Source organism: Suncus etruscus, chromosome 4, assembly GCF_024139225.1.
Source record: "Suncus etruscus isolate mSunEtr1 chromosome 4, mSunEtr1.pri.cur, whole genome shotgun sequence".
Classification (NCBI taxonomy): domain Eukaryota; kingdom Metazoa; phylum Chordata; class Mammalia; order Eulipotyphla; family Soricidae; genus Suncus; species Suncus etruscus.
Window position 1 is genome coordinate 6,020,756 of NC_064851.1, and position 23,596 is coordinate 6,044,351.

Sequence of the window (23,596 nt, forward strand, 5' to 3'; positions counted from 1 at the left end):
ACCAGGAATATTTTCTAAGCACAGAGGGAGGAATAACCCGAGTTTCGCTGGGTGCAGACCAAAACCAAAAAAAGGGGGAAAAAGAATTTAGGCTCTAATCAGTGTGGGCCCAGTCAGGCTTACTCGAAGGGACCCCAAAGCTGTACAACATGCATGTTCTTTGGCATGTTACATGCATGTATGTGGGGAGGGTCTTGGGCACCCACCCTTTCCCCGCAGCCCCAGCTTGGTGAAGAGGCCCGGCTGCCTGTGTCACTTGATCCTTTTCTACTTTATTACTTCAAATGAACAACCACAATAAAGCTCAAAAAAGTCCGATATTTACACAGGAAAAAAGTACAAAATTCCCCCCAAAGTTCTTCAGTAATTTTTTTTTCAGTTTTTTAAATTACAAAGTAATAAAAAGCTTTGCTCTTTAATTAAAAAAAAAAAAAAAAAAGAAAAAAAGAGGAAAGAAGAGGAAAGAAGAGGGTCGGTCACAGGTAAATAAATTAGGAAGTACACAAGGAGAGAACAAACGATGAGAAAAATTATTAAAAAAAAAAGGGGGGGTGTTAGGTGGGAGGAGGGACGTGGCTGGCGGTGGGAACTCATTCAGGAGCCTGGAGAGTTCTAGAAGGCCTTGGCCCCCCAGACGGGATGGGGCCGGGGAGGTCCCTGCGCCCACTTCTGCTCCCTGCCAGGGCGAGACAGGTGGGCACAGCAGGTGGGCATCACGTATGGCAGACACATCCACACGCACCTCGGCCCCTCACCCAGGCGCTCGCAGGGGGACGGACAGAGGGACGGACCGATGGACGGACAAGTGGGAGGCACCCTCGCCTGAGGGAGGCAGGCACAGAGAAGTCTCCTGCGGGTGGTTCCGGGGGCTCATAAGCATCTAGGGGCACCTTCTTTGCCCACCAGTCCCCCTGGGCCGCAGTGGTGGGGTGCGGACGGGTGGGGCAGAGGGCAGCCGTCCCATCTTCTTGCTGTTGGCTGAACAAGTTGGGGGGCCCACTGCGGGGGTTTGTGCTGGGCGCTGGCTCTGTCCTTGCAAGTGGTTTTCCCCATCTTGTCGTCCTTGTTTTCGAAAGAAAATACAGAAGACACTGGAAGGAGACAGGAAGGTTGGAGCCAGTCCACCTGGCCTGGGCTGCAGCTTGGGGCACAGTTGGGGGGGGGGGGGCAGTAGCTATCTGCAACGCTGACCATTCTCCGGTGACACCAAGTAACCTCAAACGCCAGAAGCTTCCAGCTGGGGCATCTGCCTCCCTCCCTGTGTCCCTATAACCCTCCCATAGAGCTGGGTGAACTCTCAGTGTCTTGGGTGGCTTGAAGTATCTGTCATCTGGTTCTGAGGTCTCAAGGGCAGCGAAGGGAGGGGCAGGGCTGAACCCCAGAGTGGCAGGAACCAAGGACCAGAACCTCTGAAGCCTCAGGGAACAGGTCGGGCAAGTTCTGAGGTTTTCGTTTTGGGTCACACCCGGCAGTGCTCAGGGATCTCTCACTCCTGGCGGGCTTAGGGGACCATAAGTGGATGCTGGGGATTGAATCCTGGGCAGCCAGGTGCAAGGCAAAGCGCCCTAGCCATAGTACTGTTGCAACAGAACCCGTTGCCACAGGTTCTGAAGTGACTTTTGTTTTATTTGGGGGGGGGGCACACCCAGCGATGCCCAGGGGTTACTCTTGGCTGTGCACTCAGGAATCATTCCTGGTGGTGCTCCAGGGGAACCATATGGGATGCAGGGATCAAACCTGGGCCAGACACACGCAAGGCAAGCACCATCCTCACTATCCTATTGTTCCAACCCCAGGTTCGAGGTTTTGTTATTTTATTTTCTTATTATATTTTAGTTTTTGGGCCACACCTAGTGGCACTCAGGGGTTACTTCTGGCTCTGGGCTCAGAAATTGTTCCTTGCAGGTTCAGGGGATCCTATAGGATGCTGGAGATCAAACCCAGGTTGGGTGCGTGCAAGGCAAATGCCCTCCCCACTGTACTACTGCTACGGCCCCAGGTTCCAAGGTTTTGAACTTCCTGTTAAGTGCCTGGTTTAGGGGAGTCCCTGGTGCCCCCACCTCCCGTCACACCATTCCCCTGGGCTGGGTGGCGACAGACTCACCTAAGCAAATACTGGTCAGATGTGGCCTCCTCACTTTCCGAGATGATCAAAGGGCACACTCGTCTGGGGGGAGGTAGGAGACGGGGGATTCAGACTAATGGGAAGACCCTGGGGAGCACCCCCACCTCTGCCAAGACAGAGACAGCACAAGGCCAGGAGCAGAACTACGCCAGGAGCCATCACCTCCCCAGGTCACCAGTGCAGGGGCCCAGAAACACCCCTCTCCAATCCACTTTTCCTGACCCACACAGGCCACGCAGGTGGGGGGGGGCCCAGAGTAGATGCACAGAGACCCTCTTATGTGCTCCGCGACCACATGCCCCCCCATTCTCCAGGCTCGAATTCCTCTGTAAAGGATGTCTCCAACTGTCTTTTTTTTTGGGGGGGTCCACACCCGGTGGCACTCAGGGGTTACTCTTGGCTCTACGGTCAGAGAATCACTTCTGGCAGGCTCGGGGGACCATATGGGATGCTGGGATTCAAACCACCGTCCTTCTGCATGCAAGGCAAATTCCCTACCTCCATGCTATCTCTCCAGCCCAGTCTTCAACTGTCTTGTTTATGTTTTGGGGTCACACCCAGTGGCGCTCAGGGGTTACTCCTGGCTTTGCACTCAGAAATTGCTCATGGCAGGCTTGGGGGACCATATGGGATGCCAGGATTCGAACCACTGTTCATCCTGGGTCAGGTTTATGTAAAGCAAATGCCCTACCACTGTGCTATCTCTCCAGCCCCTAATTATCTTGTTCAAAGGAGATGGTCTATGGCCTGAGACCCACAAAACAGGGTCTCCCTTGGGATGTGGGGCCTCATTGAGGGGGTCACAGCCTCACCTGAGTAATGGGGGGGTGGCCTGGGTCTCACTGGTGGGAGATAAGCCCTGGGGCTCCAGAGTGGAAGGAGCTCACCTAGGGGGAAGGCCTGGGTCTCATCAGGGGGTTGGGGACATCGCTTAGAAGCAGAGTTTGGCCTCATGGGGGTGTCTCTCATAGGGGCGGGGCCTGATCTCACCTGGGAAGCGGAGATCCGGGATACCTCTGGCCGCCCAGTAAGGTCGGAAGAGGAGACGTTGGCAGGGGCGCCTCTGTGCAGCCGCATGCTCACCTTCCTCTCTCGGTCCACACGTGAGATCGCTCTGGGAGACGTATTGCCTGGGAGGGCGTGTGGTGGTCACCTCAGGGTCACCCCCAGACCCACCCCCATACCCACCGCCCCCCTGCGCTGCTCACCAGCTTGCTGGATGCGGGAGGCAGGGGTAGACGCCACAGGCTCGGCAGCACTGCGGAGCCGGTTGGCAGGAGCCCCCGTGGGCGGCCCAGGGGGCAGGGCCCGGGGACCGGAGCCTCGGAGCTGCCCCATCCTCTCCTCGCGCTCGTGTTCTCGCCGCTCCCGGTCCACATCCTCGGGGTTCCGGGCTGCACCCTGGGAGAAGGCAAGGGGCTGTCAGCCCACGTGGCGTGGCATCAGGGCACCCAAGCCCTACCTCCTTCCCACAGATCAGGGCCCCTTAGGAGGCCAGTCACGAGCACAGGGTCCCGACTTTGCAGCAGGGACCATATCTGGCTCACTATAGTACTGGCCTTCCCCCACCCGTCTGCCAAGTACCTGGGGCCCCTCCAGCCTTCCGTGGGAGGCTCAGATAGGCATCAGGCCTTTGGAGCAGCTGGGAGGGGCTCCCCAAAGGTGCTTCTCCCTGTCCTGGCTCACCCTGGCCCAGCCTGTGCCAGGAACACTAGCAGAGGCACTGGGGGTGTGTGGGGTGACCTGGACACATTACCTAGTTGGTCCTGGGGCTGTCCGCAGGGAAGGGCAGGGGGCTGGCATGCGGGGGGCCGTATCTGTGGAGAGAGCTGCGTGCTGAGTGGGGGGTCCGCTCATGGCATGGGAGGCTCCTGAAACTCTCAAGTGTCCCCCCAAGGATGGGATCAAGGATTCTCACGGGAATGAGGGGAGGAAGAGGTGTGTCTCGCTTTTAAGCAACTCCATGACAGGACAGTGGAGGCTAGGATGCAGCCTGACAGGTCCAAACCTCCAGCAACCCCTCACATGAAGCACATCAGCCAGTCAGACCCCCCTCCCGAACCCTGTTTCGGCCCACTCTGGCGGCGCCCCAAAAAACAAACTCAAGGGAAGTGTCCCAGCTTTTATTTGCCCACAAGAAAACACGCTGCCACCAGCATCCGCGACCTGCCAGCCCCCTCAAGCTCGGTTCTCGTTGCATCGGTCCCCAGTGTGCTTCGGGTCGATGGAGTTCCAAGTCCCGCTGTCACCAAGGGTGATTGTTCCCGGAGGGGTCTCAGCATCAGAAAGGATGGTCCGGAGTCCACGGTTAGGGCCCTGCTCGGTGTCCTCTTTCCACAAGTTGGAGGAGGAAGTCTCCGTGTCTGAAAGCTTCCAACAGGAGCCCATGTGGGGAAGGGGTTGTGATCCTGTGGGAGTCTGAAGGCCCCCAGCTCGTGAAGTTGTTCCCTAAACAGAGCTCGAGAATCCAGTGTCTGCGAGGTTCGAGAATCTTCTGGTCTGGCTGGTGACGGATCTTGTGGGTAGATACAAGACCTTCAGTGGGGGGGGGGGGGTCCTCTGGTGGCAGTCTGAGGTGGTGGCCATTTGCTTGGCCCAGACACGACGTCACACAGATGTGGTCATGGCTTTCAAAGACTTGGCACTGTGACTCAAACATTTCTGGCTTTAACATGTCCAACAACTGAGATGCAGCCATCGAGAGCCATCCAGGGACCCATATGGAGAAATCCAGGGGATGTTTAGACTCAAGAGGGGGAGTTCCTGGCCCTTGACTGTGCTCCCGGACCTCAGCTGTGCTCCTGGCAGGCCTGAGATGATACATGGGACCCCCTCTGCTTTCCATCTCTAGCCCTATGGCTGTCTCCTGCCCTAGAAGATGTGAATTTGGCCGCTGACTGACCATGGAATCGGGCATGGGTGGGTGCAGGGCCAGAGGCTGCCTCTGCTGTGGGTTCCCCTTCTGGCGATGTCCCTGGGGCTCTGATCCAGCGGGCCAGTGGTATACTCGGCCACTCTGTCTTCTCCGTGGCGCCTCCTCAGGCCTGGCTGCCCACCCCACTTGCATCCTCATGTCAGAAGGGGGCCCCTGGAGTCCAGACCACGGGCCAATAGCTCTGTGCTTGGGGCAGCTCCTGTACCTCCTCCAGCTCTTCCAAGGGCCGCTGGGGTGGGCCTAGGGTGCCCAGGGGCGCCGGGCACCTGGAAGGGACAGAGCACAGCTGCGGCTTTGGAGAGCGGTACGGCTGCCCGGTGCTGTGTGGTGGGCCTGGCCCGGGAGCCTTACCAGTACATGGACGGGTCGGTGGTCCCGGCGCAGGGTTGCGGACGGGGCCAGGGCAGGGCAGGAGGAGGAGCATCTGTGTCTCGGGGCTGAGCCTGGCTCGAGGGTGCCCCCTTTTCCAGGAGAGATGCAAGACAAGACAGGATTTCACAGAGTCTGGAGCTCCGGGCTCGGCTGGCAGGCGCGTCTCTCGTCACCACCACCTCCTCCCTCCCTCCTCCCTACCGTTGTTCCCCTGCCCCAAACCCTTAAAAGAGGGCCACAGAGGAGCCAAGAAAGAGGAGCGCAGTGAGCACCCAGGTGGGCAGATTGGAGCTGGGCCCCGACACCCGGGGGAAAGGGGCAGCTTGGGCCGCGCATAGCAACAGCAGCAGCAGGACACAGGCCACCAGAGCACCGGCGGGGATGCCCAAGAGCGCCAGTAGGGACCCCAGGCCCAGCCACCGCTTCCTGGGCCCAGAGGGAGGCTGCCGGCCGTGGTGGGCACTGCTGTTTACATGTATAAGACAGGAGCAGGTGGTCTCAGCTAACTCGGATGCCCCAGAGAGGCTGGCCCTGGCCAGTTCGTACGCCCCGTCTGCTGGGAGCCCCGCCCGCCACCCCAGTACCCTGGCCCGAGGGCCCAGGGCCAGCCCTGCCCGGTGCCCCCTGCCCACGGGGTCCTTGGGGTGACTCACGAATTTGAGCATGTTCCAGTCGAAGACATAGTCGTAGGAGAAGCCCTGGCGGTGGAAGAGGTTGCGGAAGAGCTGGCGTAGGTAAGAGTAGTCGGGCTTGTCGTCGAAACGCAGCGAGCGGCAGAAGTTGAGGTACGTGGAGAACTCGGCTGAGGACGGCACATAGTGGGGGCGTGAGGGGGGTGCAGACAGTGCAGGGCCACCCAGACGTGATCCCTGCCAGTGGGAGCCAAACTCAGGGATGGGGTGCTCCTATCTAGTTCTCACCCCAACCCTTCCTGCTGGTTGATGGGCAGAAGGGTCGCTGGGACCCCGGCTAATGGGAGGGATCTCTGATACCCCAGATAAGAGAGAAGGATCGCTAGTATCCCATGTACGCGGAGGGGTCCCTGATACCACGGGTGAGGGGGGGTTTCCTGCTCTCAACAACTCAAAGGACAGTCAAGAATGTGGGGGAGACCCACAAGATGAGAGCACGCAAGACACAGAAACTCCCCCTGCCTGACAAGTATGCATATGTGTGCGTGTGTATGTGTGGTGATTGCTGAGGTCTAGGGTAGTCCCCAGCACTACCAAAAAGGCCCCCAGTACTGAGCTGGGAGCCCAAGTCTCCACCGGGTGTGGTCCAAATACAGGAACAGAAGCAAAGAAAATGAGATGCCGCGACGGCAGAAGTATGGGTGCTGGTCTCAGTACTGGTCTGGCCTGGCTACACGCCATGGTTCCCTCCGGCTCCCAAGCAGCCTCTTGGACCCTGTCTCTGACAGGTTCCCAAACCTCACCCACAAAGGGTCTGAGCAGCCATGCTCAAGGGCTGCATGGGGAACCCACCCCCCACACTGTCCAGGACTGTGCCAAACTCCAATAGCAGGGGCTTCAGAGAGCTACAGGGAGGGGTGTGGGGGCCACCCTCAAATGCCAGGGACAAGCACCTGCCTGGGGCCACCACCCTGCAGCCCTATATCTCTGCTGCTGACTTCAACATCTGCGGACTAGGGGTACTTGCTTAGTGGGCAGCTAACAGGGCTAGGACCAGAAGGGACCAAAGGGAGCCCCAGCTTTCCAGCCCAGCCCCCTAACACGGGCCTGGGCACCTAGTCTTATGACTATCACTCGAGGGGTGAGAGGCGTCAGACGGGGGGGGGGGGGGGGGGGCGCGCACTCACAGGGGTAGCCTTTGCAGAGGACCTCGATGGGCGTGGACATCTTCTTCTCACTGATGCGCTCATATTTCTGGCGCTTGGTGGCGGCCTTCAGGCCCTGCCAGGGCAGCGAGCCCAGGTTGAAGTACATGAGCACGTAGCCGAGGCTCTCCAGGTCGTCACGTCGGCTTTGCTCTGCAAGTCACGGAGCAAGGTAAAGGCCCGGCCAGAGGCGCTGGCCCCACGTCCACCCGCAACTGAAAGGGGCCCCCTGCTAGCACAGCACATAAATGCCAGTGCTACTGGTGCCAGGGATGATGAGGTGTGATGTAAGCAGGGCCGTGGGCAAGCCAAGAAACCAAAAAACCAAACTTCACTTTTTTTTTTGGATCCAGGAATGCTCAGGGGTTGCTCCTGGCAAGCTCAGGAGACTGTATGGGACACCAGATCGAACCCCACTGTTGTGCTATCTATCGCTCAGGTCCTTCCCTCTTATTATAATTATTTTTGGATATTTGCGTCACACAGGGCTTCCACCTGGCTCTGCACTCAGAGATCACTCCTGGCGGTGTCCGTGGGGACACGACCCTATGGGCTACCAGGGATCAAACTTCAATGGCCTGCGTATCAGGCAAATAAATACCCTCCCTGCTGTGCTGTTGCTCCAGCACCTCCAGACTTCACTCTTAAACATTCCGAACTCCCCTGGAAGATGGGGACCCCCCTTCCCACTGCCCAGCTGTGAAGATAGGGCCTGATACCTGGGAGGCAGGAACTCACCGATGCCCAGATGGGTGTTGATGGAGGCGTAGCGGGCTGTGCCTGTGAGGTTCTTGTTTTCCCGGTAGGGGATATGCTGGTGTGTGCGGGCGTCCCGGTACTTCTTGGCCAGCCCGAAGTCGATGATGTACACGAGGTTGCCCTTCTTCCCCAGCCCCATGAGGAAGTTGTCAGGCTTCACGTCCCGGTGGATAAAGTTCTTGGAGTGGATGTACTCGATGCGGCTGATCTGCGGAGGGAGGGAAGCGATGGGGTGAACCCACAGCCGGGGCCCGCTAACCCCGACACGTCCCAGGGGCACGGAGCAGCTCTGTGGGTGAGGTCCCGGTCCCAGAATGGGAGAAGACCTCTCTGTGACTTCAACTGGTCGAGATGGTTCCCAGGGTGGATCATGGAAAGTTCCCTGGACGAAGGGGCGTGGGAGTCTGGGAGCTTCAAAGGTTCAAGGGAGCAAAGTTCACGCACAAGGAGCTCATCAAGTGCTCCTGGTGGTCAGGCCTAACACTCACACAGGACTCAGGGGGGAGGGGTAGGAGCTCCAAGGTTCTTTGGCAACCAAAATGGGTGATGGGTCGGGGGAGAAAAGGAGCTCCTCGAATTTGCACCCATGAGGCTGGGTGTGCGCCCAACTTTAATAAGCACCTTGGGGAAAACTTTCAGACAAGACCAAACCCTGCAGGGACCCAGCACTCCACAAGCAATGACCAACTTATTCTTGTTTTGTTTTTGGACCACACCCGGTGATGCTCAGGGGTTACTCCTGGCAATGTGCTCAGAAATCGCTCCTGTCTTGGGGGACCATATGGGACGCTGTGGGAATTGAACTGCAGACCGTCCTAGGTTAGCACTTTCAAGGCAGACACCTTGCAAGCTAGCGCCAGCACTCTGGCCCTCAATGATCAACTTTTTTTGTTTTTTTATTTTGGTTTTTGGGTCACACCCGGCAGTGCTCAGGGGTAACTCCTGGCCCTATGCTCAGAAATTGCTCTTAGCAAGCTCGGGGAACCATATGGGATGCCGGGATTCGAACCACCGTCCTTCTGCATGCAAGGCAAACGCCCTACCTTCATGCTATCTCTCCGGCCCCAATGACCAACTTTTTTAATTTGGTTTTGTTTCTGGTTTGGGGCTACACTTGACAACGTTCCAGGCTTACTCCTGTCTCTGCATTCAGGGATCAATTATTTTGTTTGTCTTTGTTTGGGGGCCATACCCTGAGTAAGCTCAGGGCTTACTCCTGAGCTAGGGCTTGGCACTCACGAAGTCACTCCTGGCTATACTCAGGAGGGAATTAAATCCAGGTCAACCTAGGTTAAGGCAAGAAAGAACCCTACCCATTGTCCTATCACTCTGGTCCCTCAGGAATCACTTCTATTTATTTATTTATTTATTTATTTATTTATTTATTTATTTATTTATTTATTTATCCTTCCTGATGTTTGGGGCCACACCCAGCAGCACTCAGAGGTTACTCCTGGTGGTGATTAAGGGACCATATGGAATGCTGGAGATCTGAACCTGGGTCAGCTGCATTTAAGGCAAAGGCCAACTCAGCTGTGCTATCACTCCGGCCCACAGGAATCACTTCTGGCAGTGCCAGAGGGACCCTATGGGATGGCGAGAATCAACCCTGCTTGGTGCTTGGGCCCCAGAACCTGAATTTGCAAGTTACTCTCCAGCACCAGGCTTGTCCTGGGCTGCTCTAAACATCACTTCTGGCTGTTTGTGACACCTGGCGGGGCTAGACAGGGCGTGGGGGGCCTCACCATCTGGTCAGCCAGGAGCAGCACCGTCTTGAGGCTAAACTTGCGTGAGCAGAAGTTGAAGAGGTCTTCGAGGCTGGGCCCCAAAAGCTCCATGACCATGACGTTGTAGTCGCCTTCGGCCCCACACCACTTGATGGACGGAATGCCCACTGTGGGAAGAGAATAGGGATGAAGCGAGATGCCATCAGGGCCTACGCAGGTGCACACGTGGGTCTCTAGACACACCAGGGTCCCCTGCAGCCCCACTCACCTCCCCCCTGCATCATCTTGTAGAACTTGCTCTCGATGTGCAGTTGCGGGTGCTTCGTCTTTACACATTCCAGCTTGATGGCGACCTCCTCACCGGAGGCAATGTTGGCACCTGCCAGGGAAGGATGTGGGTGACATGTCAACCACCAGCTGGCACACAGAGTCAGCTCAGGGGTACCCAGAGCTTCTGGACAAAATCAACAGCTCCCACAGGAGCGGCAGGAAAGACCTTGTGCTCACCATCCCAGGGGCTTTCCTGGGAGTGTCCTAGGGTGCAGATGGAGAGAGATGGCGGGAGGAGGAACCCAGGATCCCCCCCCCCCCCCCGCCACATCCCACCAACTCTCCCCAAGGTTGGATCCAAACTTCCCAACTTCAGCTCCAGGTCATAGAACAGGGCCTGACCACCCCCCACCCCCAGCTCACCTCCTCCTGACTCCTGGGTGTTCCCCTATGGCTCTGGGGGCACTGACTAAGGAAGTCACAGTGAAGACCCCTCCCCGAATTCAGCTGGAGAGACGTGTGCGTACAGAAAGGAGGGTGGGGGGCAGCCAGATTTGGCATGGGGCAAGTAGCAGGGTGTTAGTGGGCACCCCCCCAGCTGAACACGAGTCCCCCCAGTCATTTGAGCACTGAGCAGGCCGACACATGTGGGTGGCCAAGGTAACACCTGAGCATCTCTGGGTGACAGGCTGAGCCTGGGAAGCTGTAGATGGGATTCGGGGAGCCTCTGTGCTCAGCTGAGGGCCAGGGCCTCAAGGCCACCCTGGTAGGACCAGGGAGGCCAATCAGGGCCCCCCACCCCCACCCCGAGTGTATAGCGCTTCTCAACTGCTGAGCCAGCTCCAAAACTGGCTCCTCTTTGCTTTTCCTCCCCCAAAAGTGTTTCCTCTGAAATAGCATAAATTTCACTGTAATTTTTTCTTTCTTTTTTAGTTTTTGGGCCACACCCGGCAGCACTCAGGGATTATTCCTGGCTCTAAACTCAGTAATCACTCGTGGCAGGCTCTGGGGACCTTATGGGATGCCGGGACCAAATGGGTCTGCCTTGTGCTACCACTGGACTATTGATTGAAAACTAGTTTCACCTGAGTTTTAAGGAAGAGAAGGAGGCAGGGACACTCCTATCTGTTTTCAAATAACTCTAGCAGGAAAATCTTCCTTCCTGCATGTCCAGACCCCTGAGAAAAATGGGAACTGATGGACTCGGCTTTAGGCATTGGGGGTGGGGGGGTGGGGAGACAGTGAAAGGGACGGAGGGACCAGACCCCCCCCCATGTGCCTCCTCTTTTCTTTCCCATCAATCCCACATTTACTCACAGCCTGAATCATGCAAATATTAAAATGTTAGAATGTTTCCACCTCAAGTGAGTCAAAGTTCAGTTTTTTGCTGGTTGTTGTGTTTTTTTTTTGTTTTTGTTTTTGTTTTTTTTGGTTTTTGGGTCACACCCAGCAGCGCTCAGGGGTTACCCCTGGCTCTGCGCTCAGAAATCGCTCCTGGGGCCCGGAGAGATAGCACAACGGCTTTGCCTTGCAAGCAGCCCATCCAGAACCAAAGGTGGTTGGTTCGAATCCCGGTGTCCCATATGGTCCCCTGTGCCTGCCAGGAGCTATTTATGAGCAGACAGCCAGGAGTCACCCCTGAGCAGCGCCGGGTGTGGCCCAAAAACCAAAAAAAAGAAAAAAGAAATCGCTCCTGGCAGGCTCGGGGTACCGTATGGGATGCCGGGATTCGAATCACCATCCTTCTGCATGCAAGGCAAACACCTTACCTCCATGCTATCTCTCCAGCCCTATTGTGTATTTTTTTAATGGGCCCCACACTGCGGCGCTCAAGGGTTACTTCCTGGCTCTTTTCTCAGAAATCACTCCTGGCAAGCTTGGGGGAACATATGGGATACCAGGGATCAAACTTGGGTAGGCCGAGTGCAAGGCAAACATCCTCCCCGCTATGCTATGGCTCAGGCCCCAGTTTAGTTTACTCTTGAGCCCAAAAGAAAGGAAAAGGCTTCTTGTAGGAGGAAAGGCCTTCACCATGGCAAATCTGCCAACTCAGGGGCTGGGATACTGCAAAGGGCTGATCGTGGGGGTCTGCACATCCCTGGCACCACTTGGTCACTTAAGCAACCATGCGTGACCCCCCCTCCCAGCTCTCTAGCCAGAGAAACTTGGCACTGCTGGGTGTGGCCCCAAGATAACCCAACAGGACGCCAGAAGGTCCCGAGAAACACACAAGGTACCACTGATAACCGGCCCAGGAAGCTCTCACTGCTGTGCTGAGCCCCTGAACACCAAGGGACCCTGTAAACAGGGGAAGGAGACAGGCAGGTGTGGTGGGGAGGAGCAAGTCTTCAAATTCTATCAATGGTCTGGGTCTGGTGTGATAACACAGCAGGGAGAGCATTTGCCCTAAAACGCTGCTGACTGGTTCAATTGTGTGGGGTCCCCTGAGCCTGCCAGGAGTGATTTCTGAGTATAGAGCCAGGAGTAACCCCCAGTACTGCCAGGTGTGGCCCCAAAACAAACAAACAAAAAAACAGTGGTACTATGTGAGTCAGGGTGATAGCTCAGGGTGAGGGCTGCTGGCAAGTATTCCAAGTAGGAGGCCTGGGTTGATCCCCGAGACTCCGCAGGATCCCCCTGAGACCAATAGGAGTGATCCCTGAGCACCGCTGGGTGTGGCTCCAAAACAAGACAAAAATAAAAATATGTTCAACTTCCTGGAATGAGAAACGCGGGTTCCTGGGAGATCACTCAGTGGTAGAGGGCTGTGTGAGGCCTTGGGTTTGGGACTCAGGAGAGGTTGGAAGAAGAAAAGGACACAGCAGGAGGGAGGGAAGAAGAAGGAAGAAAGGAAAGAAGGGAGGGAGGGAAAAGATGAAAATTAAATTATCTAGAAGGCCAGAGAGATAGCACAGCGATAGGGTGTTTGCTTTGCACGCAGCTGGCCCAGGACAAAATTGGATTCGATCTTGGTCCCCTGAACTTGCTAGAAGTGATTTTGAGCATAGAGCCAGTTGTAACCCCTGAATGCTGCTGGGTGTGGCCCAACCCCCCCAAGAATTTTACTTAGAAAGACCCTAATCCTCACAAAGCCACCCTGAAGGCCCCCAACTCCCATCCCGGGAGCTTCCCACACATTGCAGGCCAGAGCAGGGTGCACCAGGCAGTCCACTGCAGTGAGCGCCTGGAAACAGCCCAAATGTCCTTCGCGGAGGAGGGAGGGGACAGCAGGGCCACCCGCGTGTCCGGGAGACAGAGGACAATGGAACGAAGGGGAGGCTCGGGGAGTGGAACCGGGTCACACACGAGAGGCAGGGAGGGGGAGGCATGGCTAAGCAGGGGGTAGGGCCAGCATCAGGAATAAACCCTGAGCACCACGGCCATGTATCCCCAACTCCAAAAAAGCCACTGGGGGTGCTGAGATGGGGGGCACATGATTTTCAGGGTGCTGTGCCCCGCTATCTCCAGCCGGAGCTGAGCTCCACCACAACAAAGCCCAGTCACCCCATACATGTGTTTTTGGGGCTCTTCTGCTCCAATACCCGCCTGAGCGTCCTTCATGGCCTGTTCCTGGGGTTGTCTAACCAGCACCCCAGCAGGGTAGAGAAAGTTTTCATCCCCAAAATCCACAGATGGAGGCAGCCCAGAGTCTATTTCCCCTCTCCGGGGATGCCGGGTGACCCACAGGACAGACAAGGCCCCCCCCGGGAGCACCTGGAGCCCAGACTCTTCCCTCTGTGAATTGGGTTGAAGTGAATGCAGCCAGGAGTGGGGTGCAGCAAGGCCCTGATCTTGATGTGTGCCAGATCTCGGGGATGTGGGGAGCTGTGTGTGGGGTGGGGACTGAAATCAGATCAGGGGCCAAGCCCAGGTGGGCCTCAGGTCTCTCCAAAAGAGGGTATTAGGTGTTCCTGAACATTGCTACCAGTCCCCAGACCATCTCACCCCAAGTCATCAGGACCAAACACACCTTGGGGCTGGGCCGCTCTCCCTTGCTCTGTTTGGGCTGGTAGGGATTAGGTCGGGGAAGTTCCCAGGCAGCCAAAGGCGCAAGCAAGGCTCCCTCCCCCAAAATTCTTGCCCCACATGGCCTTTGAGAGCACCAAAGGTCAGTGACCGAGGAGGGACAACACCCCCAGAGCAGGAGCCTGGCCAAGACCACCTTGCGCAGGCACAGCCACCACTGAACCCCAAGACCCCCTTCCCTCTCAGATCTGGGGCTCAGAGAGGCTGATTGAGTGGACTGAAGTCATACAGGGGCAGAAGGCACAGGCAGGATGGCCACGTGCCCCCAATTTGTCCCTGGACTCAGACTCATGGCAGGAGCCCCACTGTTGAGGGACCAACAATAGGGGGGCAGGTACCCTGACTGGGTAAGGGGCAGGGAGAGACCATAGCTGAGGGCTGCAGAAGGCTTAGGAGCCATACGACATAGCTGGGTAGGACTGGGGGCGTGCGGCCCACCTGTCAGAACTGGGTGCACCGTGTCCCCCCTCCCAGAGCTGAGGGCTGGGGAGTTGGGGAGTGGGGCAAGCCACAAGCTCACCCATGGGGGTTGAGTGGTTGAGAGAGGTCTGAGACTCCCCCTGGCCCCAAGCCAGTGCTGCTCCCCTGGGCATAGCAATGGGGGCGGGGGGGGGGTGTTCTTGAGCCTGTGTACAGGCCACATCTAGAACTGAACAAACGGTGTAAGAGTGGCCAGCAGAGGACAGGTCACCCCAATCCCAATTAAGGGAACTAAGGGCCCAAGGCACAAACAGGAGCTTCCTCTCCAGCCCAGAAAGCAGGGGGCTCATTCCTGCTTGTAGCCCCAGGGACAGTGGCTTGGAGCCCATCACAACTGGACACCTCAGTTTACAAAATTCCCCCCCACCCCCGTGCCCACGGTTCAGCCTTTTTGTCTGCAAACAGGGACACTGAGGCACAGGGCAGCCACAAATGAGGCAAGTAGGGCTGCCCATGGCGTCCTGAACGCCCACCCAGACTGTCCACAGGGGACAGAGCAGGTCTGGCCACTCCTCTCGCCTAGATCCACCATGGTACTCCACTGGTGACAGCCCTGAAATATTCTGGCACCCGGCTAAGATGCGCACCAGGCTGCCATGAGGGACGGGATGCCTCCTCCAACGAGCCCATTCCCTACCCATCTTCTGAGGGCTAAGAAGCAGGGGTGACACCCCAGAGGGTAGGAACATGGGCCCCCCCCCCACATCGTGGGTGCAGGGAGCCTCACACAGCATATAGGGTGACATGAGTCTAAGGTAGAGGCACATAAACCTCTTGGGGTAGAGCTGGGAGTGAGGTAACTGAGGGTGCCTCCCCGCCTTTGTCCAGCAACTCTCTGCTCCAGGCCTGCACCCGAGAATGTGGTCTCAGTGCTCAGGGACCATGAAAGCGGGGTGAGAGGCCAGTGGCCTCCTTCCTTCCACCCCAAGCAGACTGAGTCTGCAGGAAGCACATCCGGAGAATGAGGCCCAGAGGCCCAGAACCCCCTTCCCGCACTCCTGGGCTGAATTCCAAGGGTCAGATCTGGGGGTGGGAGGGTGGTCTCACAGGGAACCTCCACAACGGCCTTCTCCCAGGAGGGAAGCGATGGGGTGCAGTTCCACTGGTCACGTGCAGCTGGGATCAGAGTTAAAAATACCTGCCCCTGGGCCAGAGCGATAGTGCATCGGGGAGATGCTTGCCTTGCACGAGGCTGACTCGGGTTCGATTCCTTGCATCCCATATAGTTCCCCTGGGCACCACCAAGAATGATTTCTTTCTTTCTTTTTCTTTTTTGGTTTTTGGGTCATATCCGGCGGGGCGCTCAGGGGTTCCTCCTGGCTCTATGTTCAGAAGTCAGTCCTAGCAGACTCAAGGGACCATATAGGATGCTGGGAATTGAACCAGGGTTCATCTTGTGTTGGCCACTTGCAAGGCAAACTCCCTACCACTGTGCTATTGCTCTGCCCCCCCCCAACCCCCAGTGAGCACAGAGCCAGGAGTAACCCCTGAGCACCACCAGGTGTAGCCCCAAACCAAAACCAACAACAAAACTGCTCCGCCCAGCCTGCCCCTTCCCACCCTGGGGACTCCCCAATATCTCAGCCTCTATTGGGACTCACCCAGGTAGATGTCACCGAAGGAGCCGCTCCCAATCTTGCGTCCAAGGCGGTACTTGTTTCCCACACGGAGCTCCATGATTCTCTCTGGCTGTGGGTGACAGAGATGGGGGTCAGGGAAGGGACTCGGACCAGGCCACCCACACAAACTCTCCTGGGGAAACCTCTCAAGAGAGACTGTCACAGGTCAGGACAGCTAAGGGGGTCCAGATCCTGAAAGGGGAAGGAAGGACAAAGGGTGATGGGTGTGGGGGGATGGTGGAAGCCCCCCACAAGATGGCCCTGGGGAACAGGACACTTTGGGCAAACTGAGGAAAGGTCTAGGAGTCCTGGGTGCCCCAATACCAAGCCTCCATGCTGGAGCCAAGCTCCCCTGGAGTGGGGGGCTTCCTGCACCCATAGACACCTCCCCAGAACATACTTTAAGGCTAGATGAGGGTTCCCGAGAACCCCAAGAAGCTGCTGGGGCTGAGGAGTAGTTTGGGGGTGAGGCTGGGGAGAGCTGGTAAGTGAACCCCATTGCGATGCCCCAGGACCCAACTATTCGGGACATCCCGCGCTCTGGCCACTGTGCTTCTGAGGTTGGGATGCAGATTTGGGGACCCACCCCCAAATCTCAAGATGTTTCCAAGAGAACCGGAAGAGAAAACCATCAAGAAGAGCCTAACATGCAGACAAAGGCCTGGTCCTCTTCCCCAGAGCCTGGACAGGGTCACCCAGAACTAGCCCAGGTTCCAGGCATCTCCCACCCTCACAGGCAGGCCTGAGCCCATGCCAGGGCCAGAGGCAGACTGGGGTCTGGGAGACACTGCCCCCCCCCACCATGAGCCAGACCCCCTGCATGGCTCAGGAAGCATGTGGGCAGGGGTCCCCCAGACTGGCAGCTGCTCTCCTGATGGGCATCAGAACACAACAGCAGCCTGGCAAACTCGGGACACTCGGCCCACACGCCCCGCAGGTCTCCACTGGCACCCCAGCTGTGACAGGCCACACTCAGGAAGAAAGGCAGGTAGGTGGGGGAAACCCCCATGGGGCAGGCAGTGAGGAAAGTGGGGGCAGGGATGTGTACAAACAGCCGCCCCCCTAGTCCAGGCCTATTTTTTTTCCCTTCCCACCAACACCAATTCAGGGAGCAGTCTCGGGCAGTCCGGGTGGTCGGAGGGCTAAGCAGGGCACTTCAAAAATATCCGCATCCTATATTACATAAATACCCACGCAGGTTATGTAAATAGCCGAGCCCTCGGGCTGGGTCTTACATAAATTCCCCACGCATGACCCCCAGACTCCCCACTTACCCGCACAGAAAGGGTGAGGGCAGAGGGACCCCCTGGATCTAGCTACCAGCCCCTGCCTCTGCCAGCCTTGGGGGGGGAGGGTGGCAGGGAAACAGAGCCCCCATATGGCGCTGTCCTGGGACAGGGGGAAGAGGAGCAAGAATTGAGTCAGGAAAGAAAAGCTCTGGAGTTCTCAGGAGGGTGTGAGTGGGGGGCAGGCAGAGAAACAAAACAAAACAAAACAAAACACAAGGCCCTGATGGAGTGTTGGCCGGTTCTAAGTCACTCAACTTCCAGCCACTAACGTCCCAAACCCAAACGCTGGGCACTTGGCTGAACTCTGGGCACTGCTGGCCGAGTCTCGGACCATAGCCTGAACTCTGGAGGGGGGGGGTGTGTGTCCAGCCTAGACACCCCAGTGAAAAGGCCCAACCCCAGAAACAATTTTCCAGGACCTGGCTAAGACCCTCTCTGGTCTTCCTGACTCTCCAGAACCTCTTTGCCACCGCCGATTGCGCCAAGAAGGCAAAGTTGGGGAGGGGGAACACCCCACTTTGCGTTGGGGGGTGTCTAAGGAAGCCAGGACAGAGACTCTCTCCTCTAGAGGAGAACTAGAGTTTCTTCCCCATAGGTCTGCTCACTCAGCGCGCAGAACCGGGGACCCAGCAGATAAATAACACCCCCCCACACTCCCTGCTCTCCACAAAGGAACCAAATCGGGGCTGGGGGCCCTGCACAGGCCGACACCTAGGGGTGCAGGGACACCCCCACAGCAGGCCCTAGTGCAGCAAGCCTTCTGACCCCCCCAAGGTCCACCAGGGGCAGCTTGAATCAAGGGGAAGGAAGGGTGGGGGGCACTGCTGATTGTCTGGGGGTGAAGGGGGAAGGACAGACCGACGCTGAGCCAAGATCTGGCCTGCGGGTACCCCAACACCACAGCAGCTGGGGGTGTCCCCAATCACCCCAGGCCTGCCAGGACCCCCCAAAATCCCAACCCAGGGGGTCGCCTTGGGCCTGGAAGAGTCCAGCTGGGGGAAGGGGGAGGCGCGCTGGATTGGGGAGCACCCCAAAATCATAGTCACCCTCCTCCACCTCCTCCTCCTCCGCGTCCCCAGCCGCGCCTTTGTCCTCGCCGGGAGCCCGGGCAGCCCCCCCACACCCCGAGTGCGAACGCAGGGAAGAAGGCGCGTGTGTCCGCCCTGCCCTCCCCGCCCTCCCCGCCCGCTCCAGCGAAAAACAAAGAGGCGGAGGGAGCCCCGTTTCCCCCCCGCCGGGCGGCCCCCCCGCCGGCCAGGGCCCCCCAATATTTACCCCGCCGGGAAGGCGCCGGTGCCGGGCCGCTGCTCCGGGGGCTGCGGCGGCCGGGGGCGGCCCGCCGGGGCGGATGCCGGAGGATTCGGGGAGCCGCCCGGCGCGCCAGCCTCTCCGGCCCAGCGCTCAGCCCGGGCCCCGCTCCGGCTCCGGCTCCGGCTCCGGCTCCGGCTCCGCTCGCTCGGCTCCGCTCGGCTCGGGCCCTGCCGCCCGCGCTCCCGCCACGCGCGCCCCCGAGGCTCCCATTGAGCCCCGGGCCCGCCCGCTGATGTCATTCCCCGCCCGCCGCCGCGCCCCGGAGGACTTAAAGGGCCCGCAGCGCCCCGTTTCTGGGGATGGGGTGGCTGGGGGGTGGGCGGCTGGAACTTCCCCAGGAGGCTTGGGGAGGGCAGACACACACACACAGACACCTGAGCCTGGCAGATGAAAGGGGGAATTAAGGAGGGATTGGGGTCCAGGAGGGTGTCACCCCCAAAGCTGACTTTGGCTTCACTCTCAGCACCCCTTGGTTCCTCTGAAAGCTTAACTAACTACTGCAGTGGCCCTTCCGAATTGGAGTCCTCCCCCCACCACACACACACACACACACCCCACTTCCCCAACCTGCACCTCACTGCCGAAGGAGGAAGTGAAGATTTGTGGGGTTCACTCTGTCTGGTTGTCTGGGTGCTGCAGAGAACTCACAGCTGACCTGGAAGGACAAGGATAAAAAGTTGCCTGCCGAGGGGTGGGCACCCCTTTCTCCCTCTGCCCCAGCAAGAAAACCACAGACACCCCCTTTTTGCTGCACAGGGCAGACCCTCCACCATACACACACACACACAGGGCAGACCCTCCACCATACACACACACACACACCCATGGCGGTGTTTTCCTCACCACCAGTTCAGGCCTCCCAGGAACCGGCTCTGGAGTGGCTGTCACGGATTTGTACCTTCACCGAGTCACCTCCCATCCCAGCTCTGGATTTAGTGCTCTTTCTCTTGCGCTCACTGAAGCCAGCCTGGCTCAGAGAAGGGACTAAATGAAGCTGTTTACCTTCAGGGGACACACCCCTCCCTCCACACACAGCTGGACAGCTGTGCTGGGCCACACAAACACCTCCAATGCGGGAAGCGGGGCTCTCCGGAAGAGTCACCCCTAATAGCAGCATCTTCCCTGAGGCTTGTGGGACTGAGTCACCTGATCCAAAAAGGGTTGCGAGCACTGGCCTGGTGTGTGGGCAAGAAGACAAGGCGAACCACTCACTGTCCCCCTCAAAGCCACGGGGTCGGTTGAGAGCCCATTTCCAAGAGCAGGAAGATTGAGGCCTCTTCTCCGTCCCGGGAAGGCCAGCTCTGTTTGTCTGTCCTCAACTGACCTCAATAGGCCAAAGCGGAGTGTAGGCCAAAGTTGGGGTGTGTGTGGGTGCCTTGCTCAGCTAACCTGGTGCTTTTGAACTGTTTTGTTGGGGGGTGACTGCCAGCATCTCTGGTTGTGGTCCCCAAATAAAACACTCCTGGTTGTGCTGGGGACCATACAGGGTGCCGGAGATTGAGCCTGGGTCAGCCATGCAAAAGACAAGCACCCTCCCTGCCTTCGCTATCACTCTGATCCACTGGGAAAAGATTGAGGTGCAGATCCATGTCCCCTTCCTCTCAAATTACTGAGGGGGCTGCCCTGGGGGATCGATCTCTGGTACTCAGCGAACAGTGGGGTGAAGGAGACTAAATACGAGCCAGTTGCATACAATGCAACTGCCTTGTCCCCTGTACTGACTCTCTGGCCTTTCAGCCCACATTCCAACTAGTCCTCTAGTAGGGGGAATTCCTACCCCTTCTAGTCCTGACACCCTCTGAACTGCCCAAGGAAGCAGTCATCCTATTCCTCGGCCCTTTTCTCTTTTCTTTTCTTTTCTTTTGAGCCACACCCAGTGCACTCAGGGGTTACTCCTGCTCAGCACTTCAGAAATCACGGCTGGCAAGCTCTGGGGACCATATGGGATGCTGGGGATGGAACCCAGGTCTGCCATGCGCAAGGCAAATGCCCTACCCACTGTGCTATCGCTCCGGCCCTTGTTTGTTTTTGGTTTCTGTTGTGGGGGGCTATGCCTGAATGTATCCAGGGCTTACTCCTGGGTCTGCACTTCTGGACCCTGAGGGATTCCAGAGATTGAAGCTGGTGGGCCACACGCAAGGCAAATGCCGGCCCCGTAGTGCTAAGGCTCCAGCCACTTCATCCCTTCCCCTCACTCACATCCCCACCAACCTCCCAGCCTGGTCCAGACAGCAGCCCTCCCCCCCCATCTCTCCTTCAAGTTTCTGGCAAGGGGTGGGGTGGGTGAGTGGGTAAAGCTTCTCTCCTCTGGACTTACAAAAGGGATCAGCGACTCCACCTGATAGCTAACACAGGTGAAGCTCCTTACCTTGCCACAGGCCCCTCGCTACCCCCCAAAACTGGTAACCAGCGCCTCCCCACACACACAGGGCCCCTGAATCCTCTCCCGCTTCCAAGGATCCGTCTCACGCCCAAAACCAAAGAGAAAAATCTGAGTTTCTTCCCACCTTCTCTCTCCAGACAAGCTGCAGGGAACCTCACTCCTGGGATGGACTCTGGACTTCACTTCAAGGACAGGGGTGGGGCCAGCAGAGGTCCCACCCACTCCAGCTGGTAGGGGGGGCGGAGAGGGCAGGGAGGCCCCGCCCTGGGGTTGAGGATGTGCCCAGGAGCGCAGGCGCCTGTATGGGAGCCCCCCCTCCCCAACTCACCCCCACATCTGGGGGCTCCTCATGGTCCAGCCACACACACACACACACACACACACACACGTCCTGCACCCCTCCTAACTCAATCTATAGGTTGCCTCTAGAAATTTGAGGTGTCTCTCTCTTCTCATTGGGAGGCACAGCCCCCGGAGTGGCAAGTGGAACCCCAGGGCACCGCCAGGTGGGGTGTATTTCCAGCCACCAAAGAGGGGTGTATATAGGAGTTAATGCAAGGGACAGTTCCCCCCTCCGGACAAATCTGCCTTTATTTACTCTATGATGGGTTCTCTAGGGCCTAGGTTATTGGGGGGGGGGGGTGAGAAGGTTCTCTAAGATATACCTGGAGATTCTCCTCATGCTGGGTTCGAGGATGTGGTGTCACCAGGGGACACTCCCGCAGTGCCCAGTGCTATACTAGGCAAGGCTGGGGGGACAGTATGGGGGCCCAGAAATTGAACAAGGAGTTTGAGTGCAAGCCAGGCATGACCCTAAATGTCCCTCTACTCCCCAGGCCAGAAGCCAATTTCTTTCTGTTTGCTTTTTGTTTTTAATCTTTTTGTTTTGGGGCCACACCTGGTGGTGCTCAGGGATTACTCCTGGCTCTGCACTCAGGAATCACTTCTGGCAGTGCTCAGGTATATGGGATATATGGGATAGATGGGATAGATGCTGAGGATCAAACCTGAGTCAGCTGTGTGCAAAACAAACACCCTCCCCGCTGTTCTATCACTGTCAGTTCCCCCTCCCCAATTTCTTGAACTGTGGGGTACAACAAGAGGGGTTGTACCTAAACGGGGGGATTATGAAACATTGGTTGTAAAATGAATTCATACTTGGTCAGAAATGTGTTTTTGTTTGTTTTTGTTTGGGGGCCACACCTGACTGTACTCAAGGCTTACTCCTGGCTTAGGCTCAGGGCTTAGTCCTGGTGGGGTTCAGGGTGAAAGCCGAGTTGGCCACATGCAGGCCAAGCACCCCACCTACTGTAGCATCACCCCGGTCCGAGGAAATATTTGATGTGTTTATCTATTTTAAACACCAGGAGTGACATGAAATTTTCTCAAATGCAAAGAGGTCGTGAATAGGAAAAAGTTAAAGTTTCCCAGTGTGCTGGAGAGAAAGCACAGAAGTTAAGGTGCTTGCCTTGAGCAGCCCCAACCTGGATTCAGTCCCTAGTACCCCCTTTTCGGTCCCCTGGCTTCAGCACCATCAGGGATCACTCCTGAGCATAGAGCTAAGAATAACTCCTGAGCAGAGAAACAAAAATAATGTAGCCCGAGTTAAACCCAGGAAACTCGGCTTCTTCCTCCTGCCTCCAAGCGGGACTGGTCAGGAACTGACAGAGCTGAGGAAATTCAGCCCAGCAAGACTTTGCCCTTTCGAATGGACACTCCATCCTGAAGGGGAGACTTTGGGGTGTGTGAAAGGGAGACAGAGAGAGGGAATGAGGGAAATAGAGATTTATTTATTTATTTTTGCCTTTTTGAGGGATCACACCTAGCAGTGCTCAGGGGTTCCTCCTGGCTCTACACTCAGAAGTCGCTCCTCGCAGGCTCAGGGGAACCATATGGGATGCTAAGAATCGAACCCGGGTCCTTCTGGTGCCGGCCGCATACAAGGCAAATGCCCTGCCACTGTGCTATCCCTCTGGCCCCAAGGAAATGAGGAATCAGTCCTGGTGTTAATACAGCCTGTACCTGGCACTGTCACAGGTGCCCATGGCTAATGGGTGCTCGCACATACCTGTGCAGTGAGCCAATGTGGGTGTGGGGTGCGGGGGTGAGGGAGGTCCCTGGCACTTTTCACCTGAGCCTCGGGGTGGCAGACAAGCCTTCTCTGGAGGACAGACAGCAGCACCCCTTTACCCAGGTCATGTTCCCCCACCTCCCACAGGGGCAAGCAAACTTTCTGGTTGTCCCCTCACTGCTGGTATTTGGAAGAATGAACTCCCAGGGGTTGGGCAGATGCTGAGAACGGCAACCATATGTCCTCAACATCCACCACGAGCCCCATGTCCCTGCACCCGTCACCAACTCTGCTTCCTTCCCTCAAGATAACCTGGCTGGCCCCGGAGCACTGCGGACCTCTCTGCCCCCGCTCAGCCTCAGTGGCATGGCCCCAGCTTGGTCCACGGCATG

General features: G+C 57.5%; 1 protein-coding gene across 2 annotated transcripts; it reads right to left on the bottom strand.

The window, feature by feature from the left end:
• Positions 1-252: 252 nt before the first annotated feature.
• On the bottom strand, positions 253-18,761 carry CSNK1E (casein kinase 1 epsilon). 2 transcript variants are annotated; one of them, XM_049771637.1, is made up of 11 exons: positions 18,715-18,761; positions 16,133-16,220; positions 10,024-10,134; positions 9,774-9,922; positions 8,008-8,236; positions 7,252-7,422; positions 6,086-6,234; positions 3,334-3,526; positions 3,116-3,255; positions 2,105-2,167; positions 253-1,091 (listed from the first exon to the last, which is right to left on the bottom strand). In XM_049771637.1, the coding sequence occupies exons 2-10, from the start codon at positions 16,206-16,208 to the stop codon at positions 2,135-2,137; spliced, it is 1,251 nt and encodes a 416-aa protein (XP_049627594.1). In that variant the 5' UTR covers positions 16,209-16,220; positions 18,715-18,761; the 3' UTR covers positions 253-1,091; positions 2,105-2,134. The 2 variants fall into 2 exon arrangements, with proteins under 2 accessions (XP_049627594.1, XP_049627595.1); XM_049771638.1 differs by lacking the exon at positions 18,715-18,761 and adding an exon at positions 18,486-18,499.
• Between the last annotated feature and the right edge of the window lie 4,835 nt (positions 18,762-23,596).

Bases quoted from the DNA above. Each gene is read 5' to 3' on its own strand.
- CSNK1E (XM_049771637.1), bottom strand. From the start codon at position 16,208: ATGGAGCTCCGTGTGGGAAACAAGTACCGCCTTGGACGCAAGATTGGG. The intron at 9,923-10,023 runs GTGAGTGGGGCT...CTCTTCCCACAG, and splicing joins CAAGATGATGCAGGGGGGAG to TGGGCATTCCGTCCATCAAG. The intron at 6,235-7,251 runs GTGAGTGCGCGC...TGCCGTCCTCAG, and splicing joins CCTCTGCAAAGGCTACCCCT to CCGAGTTCTCCACGTACCTC.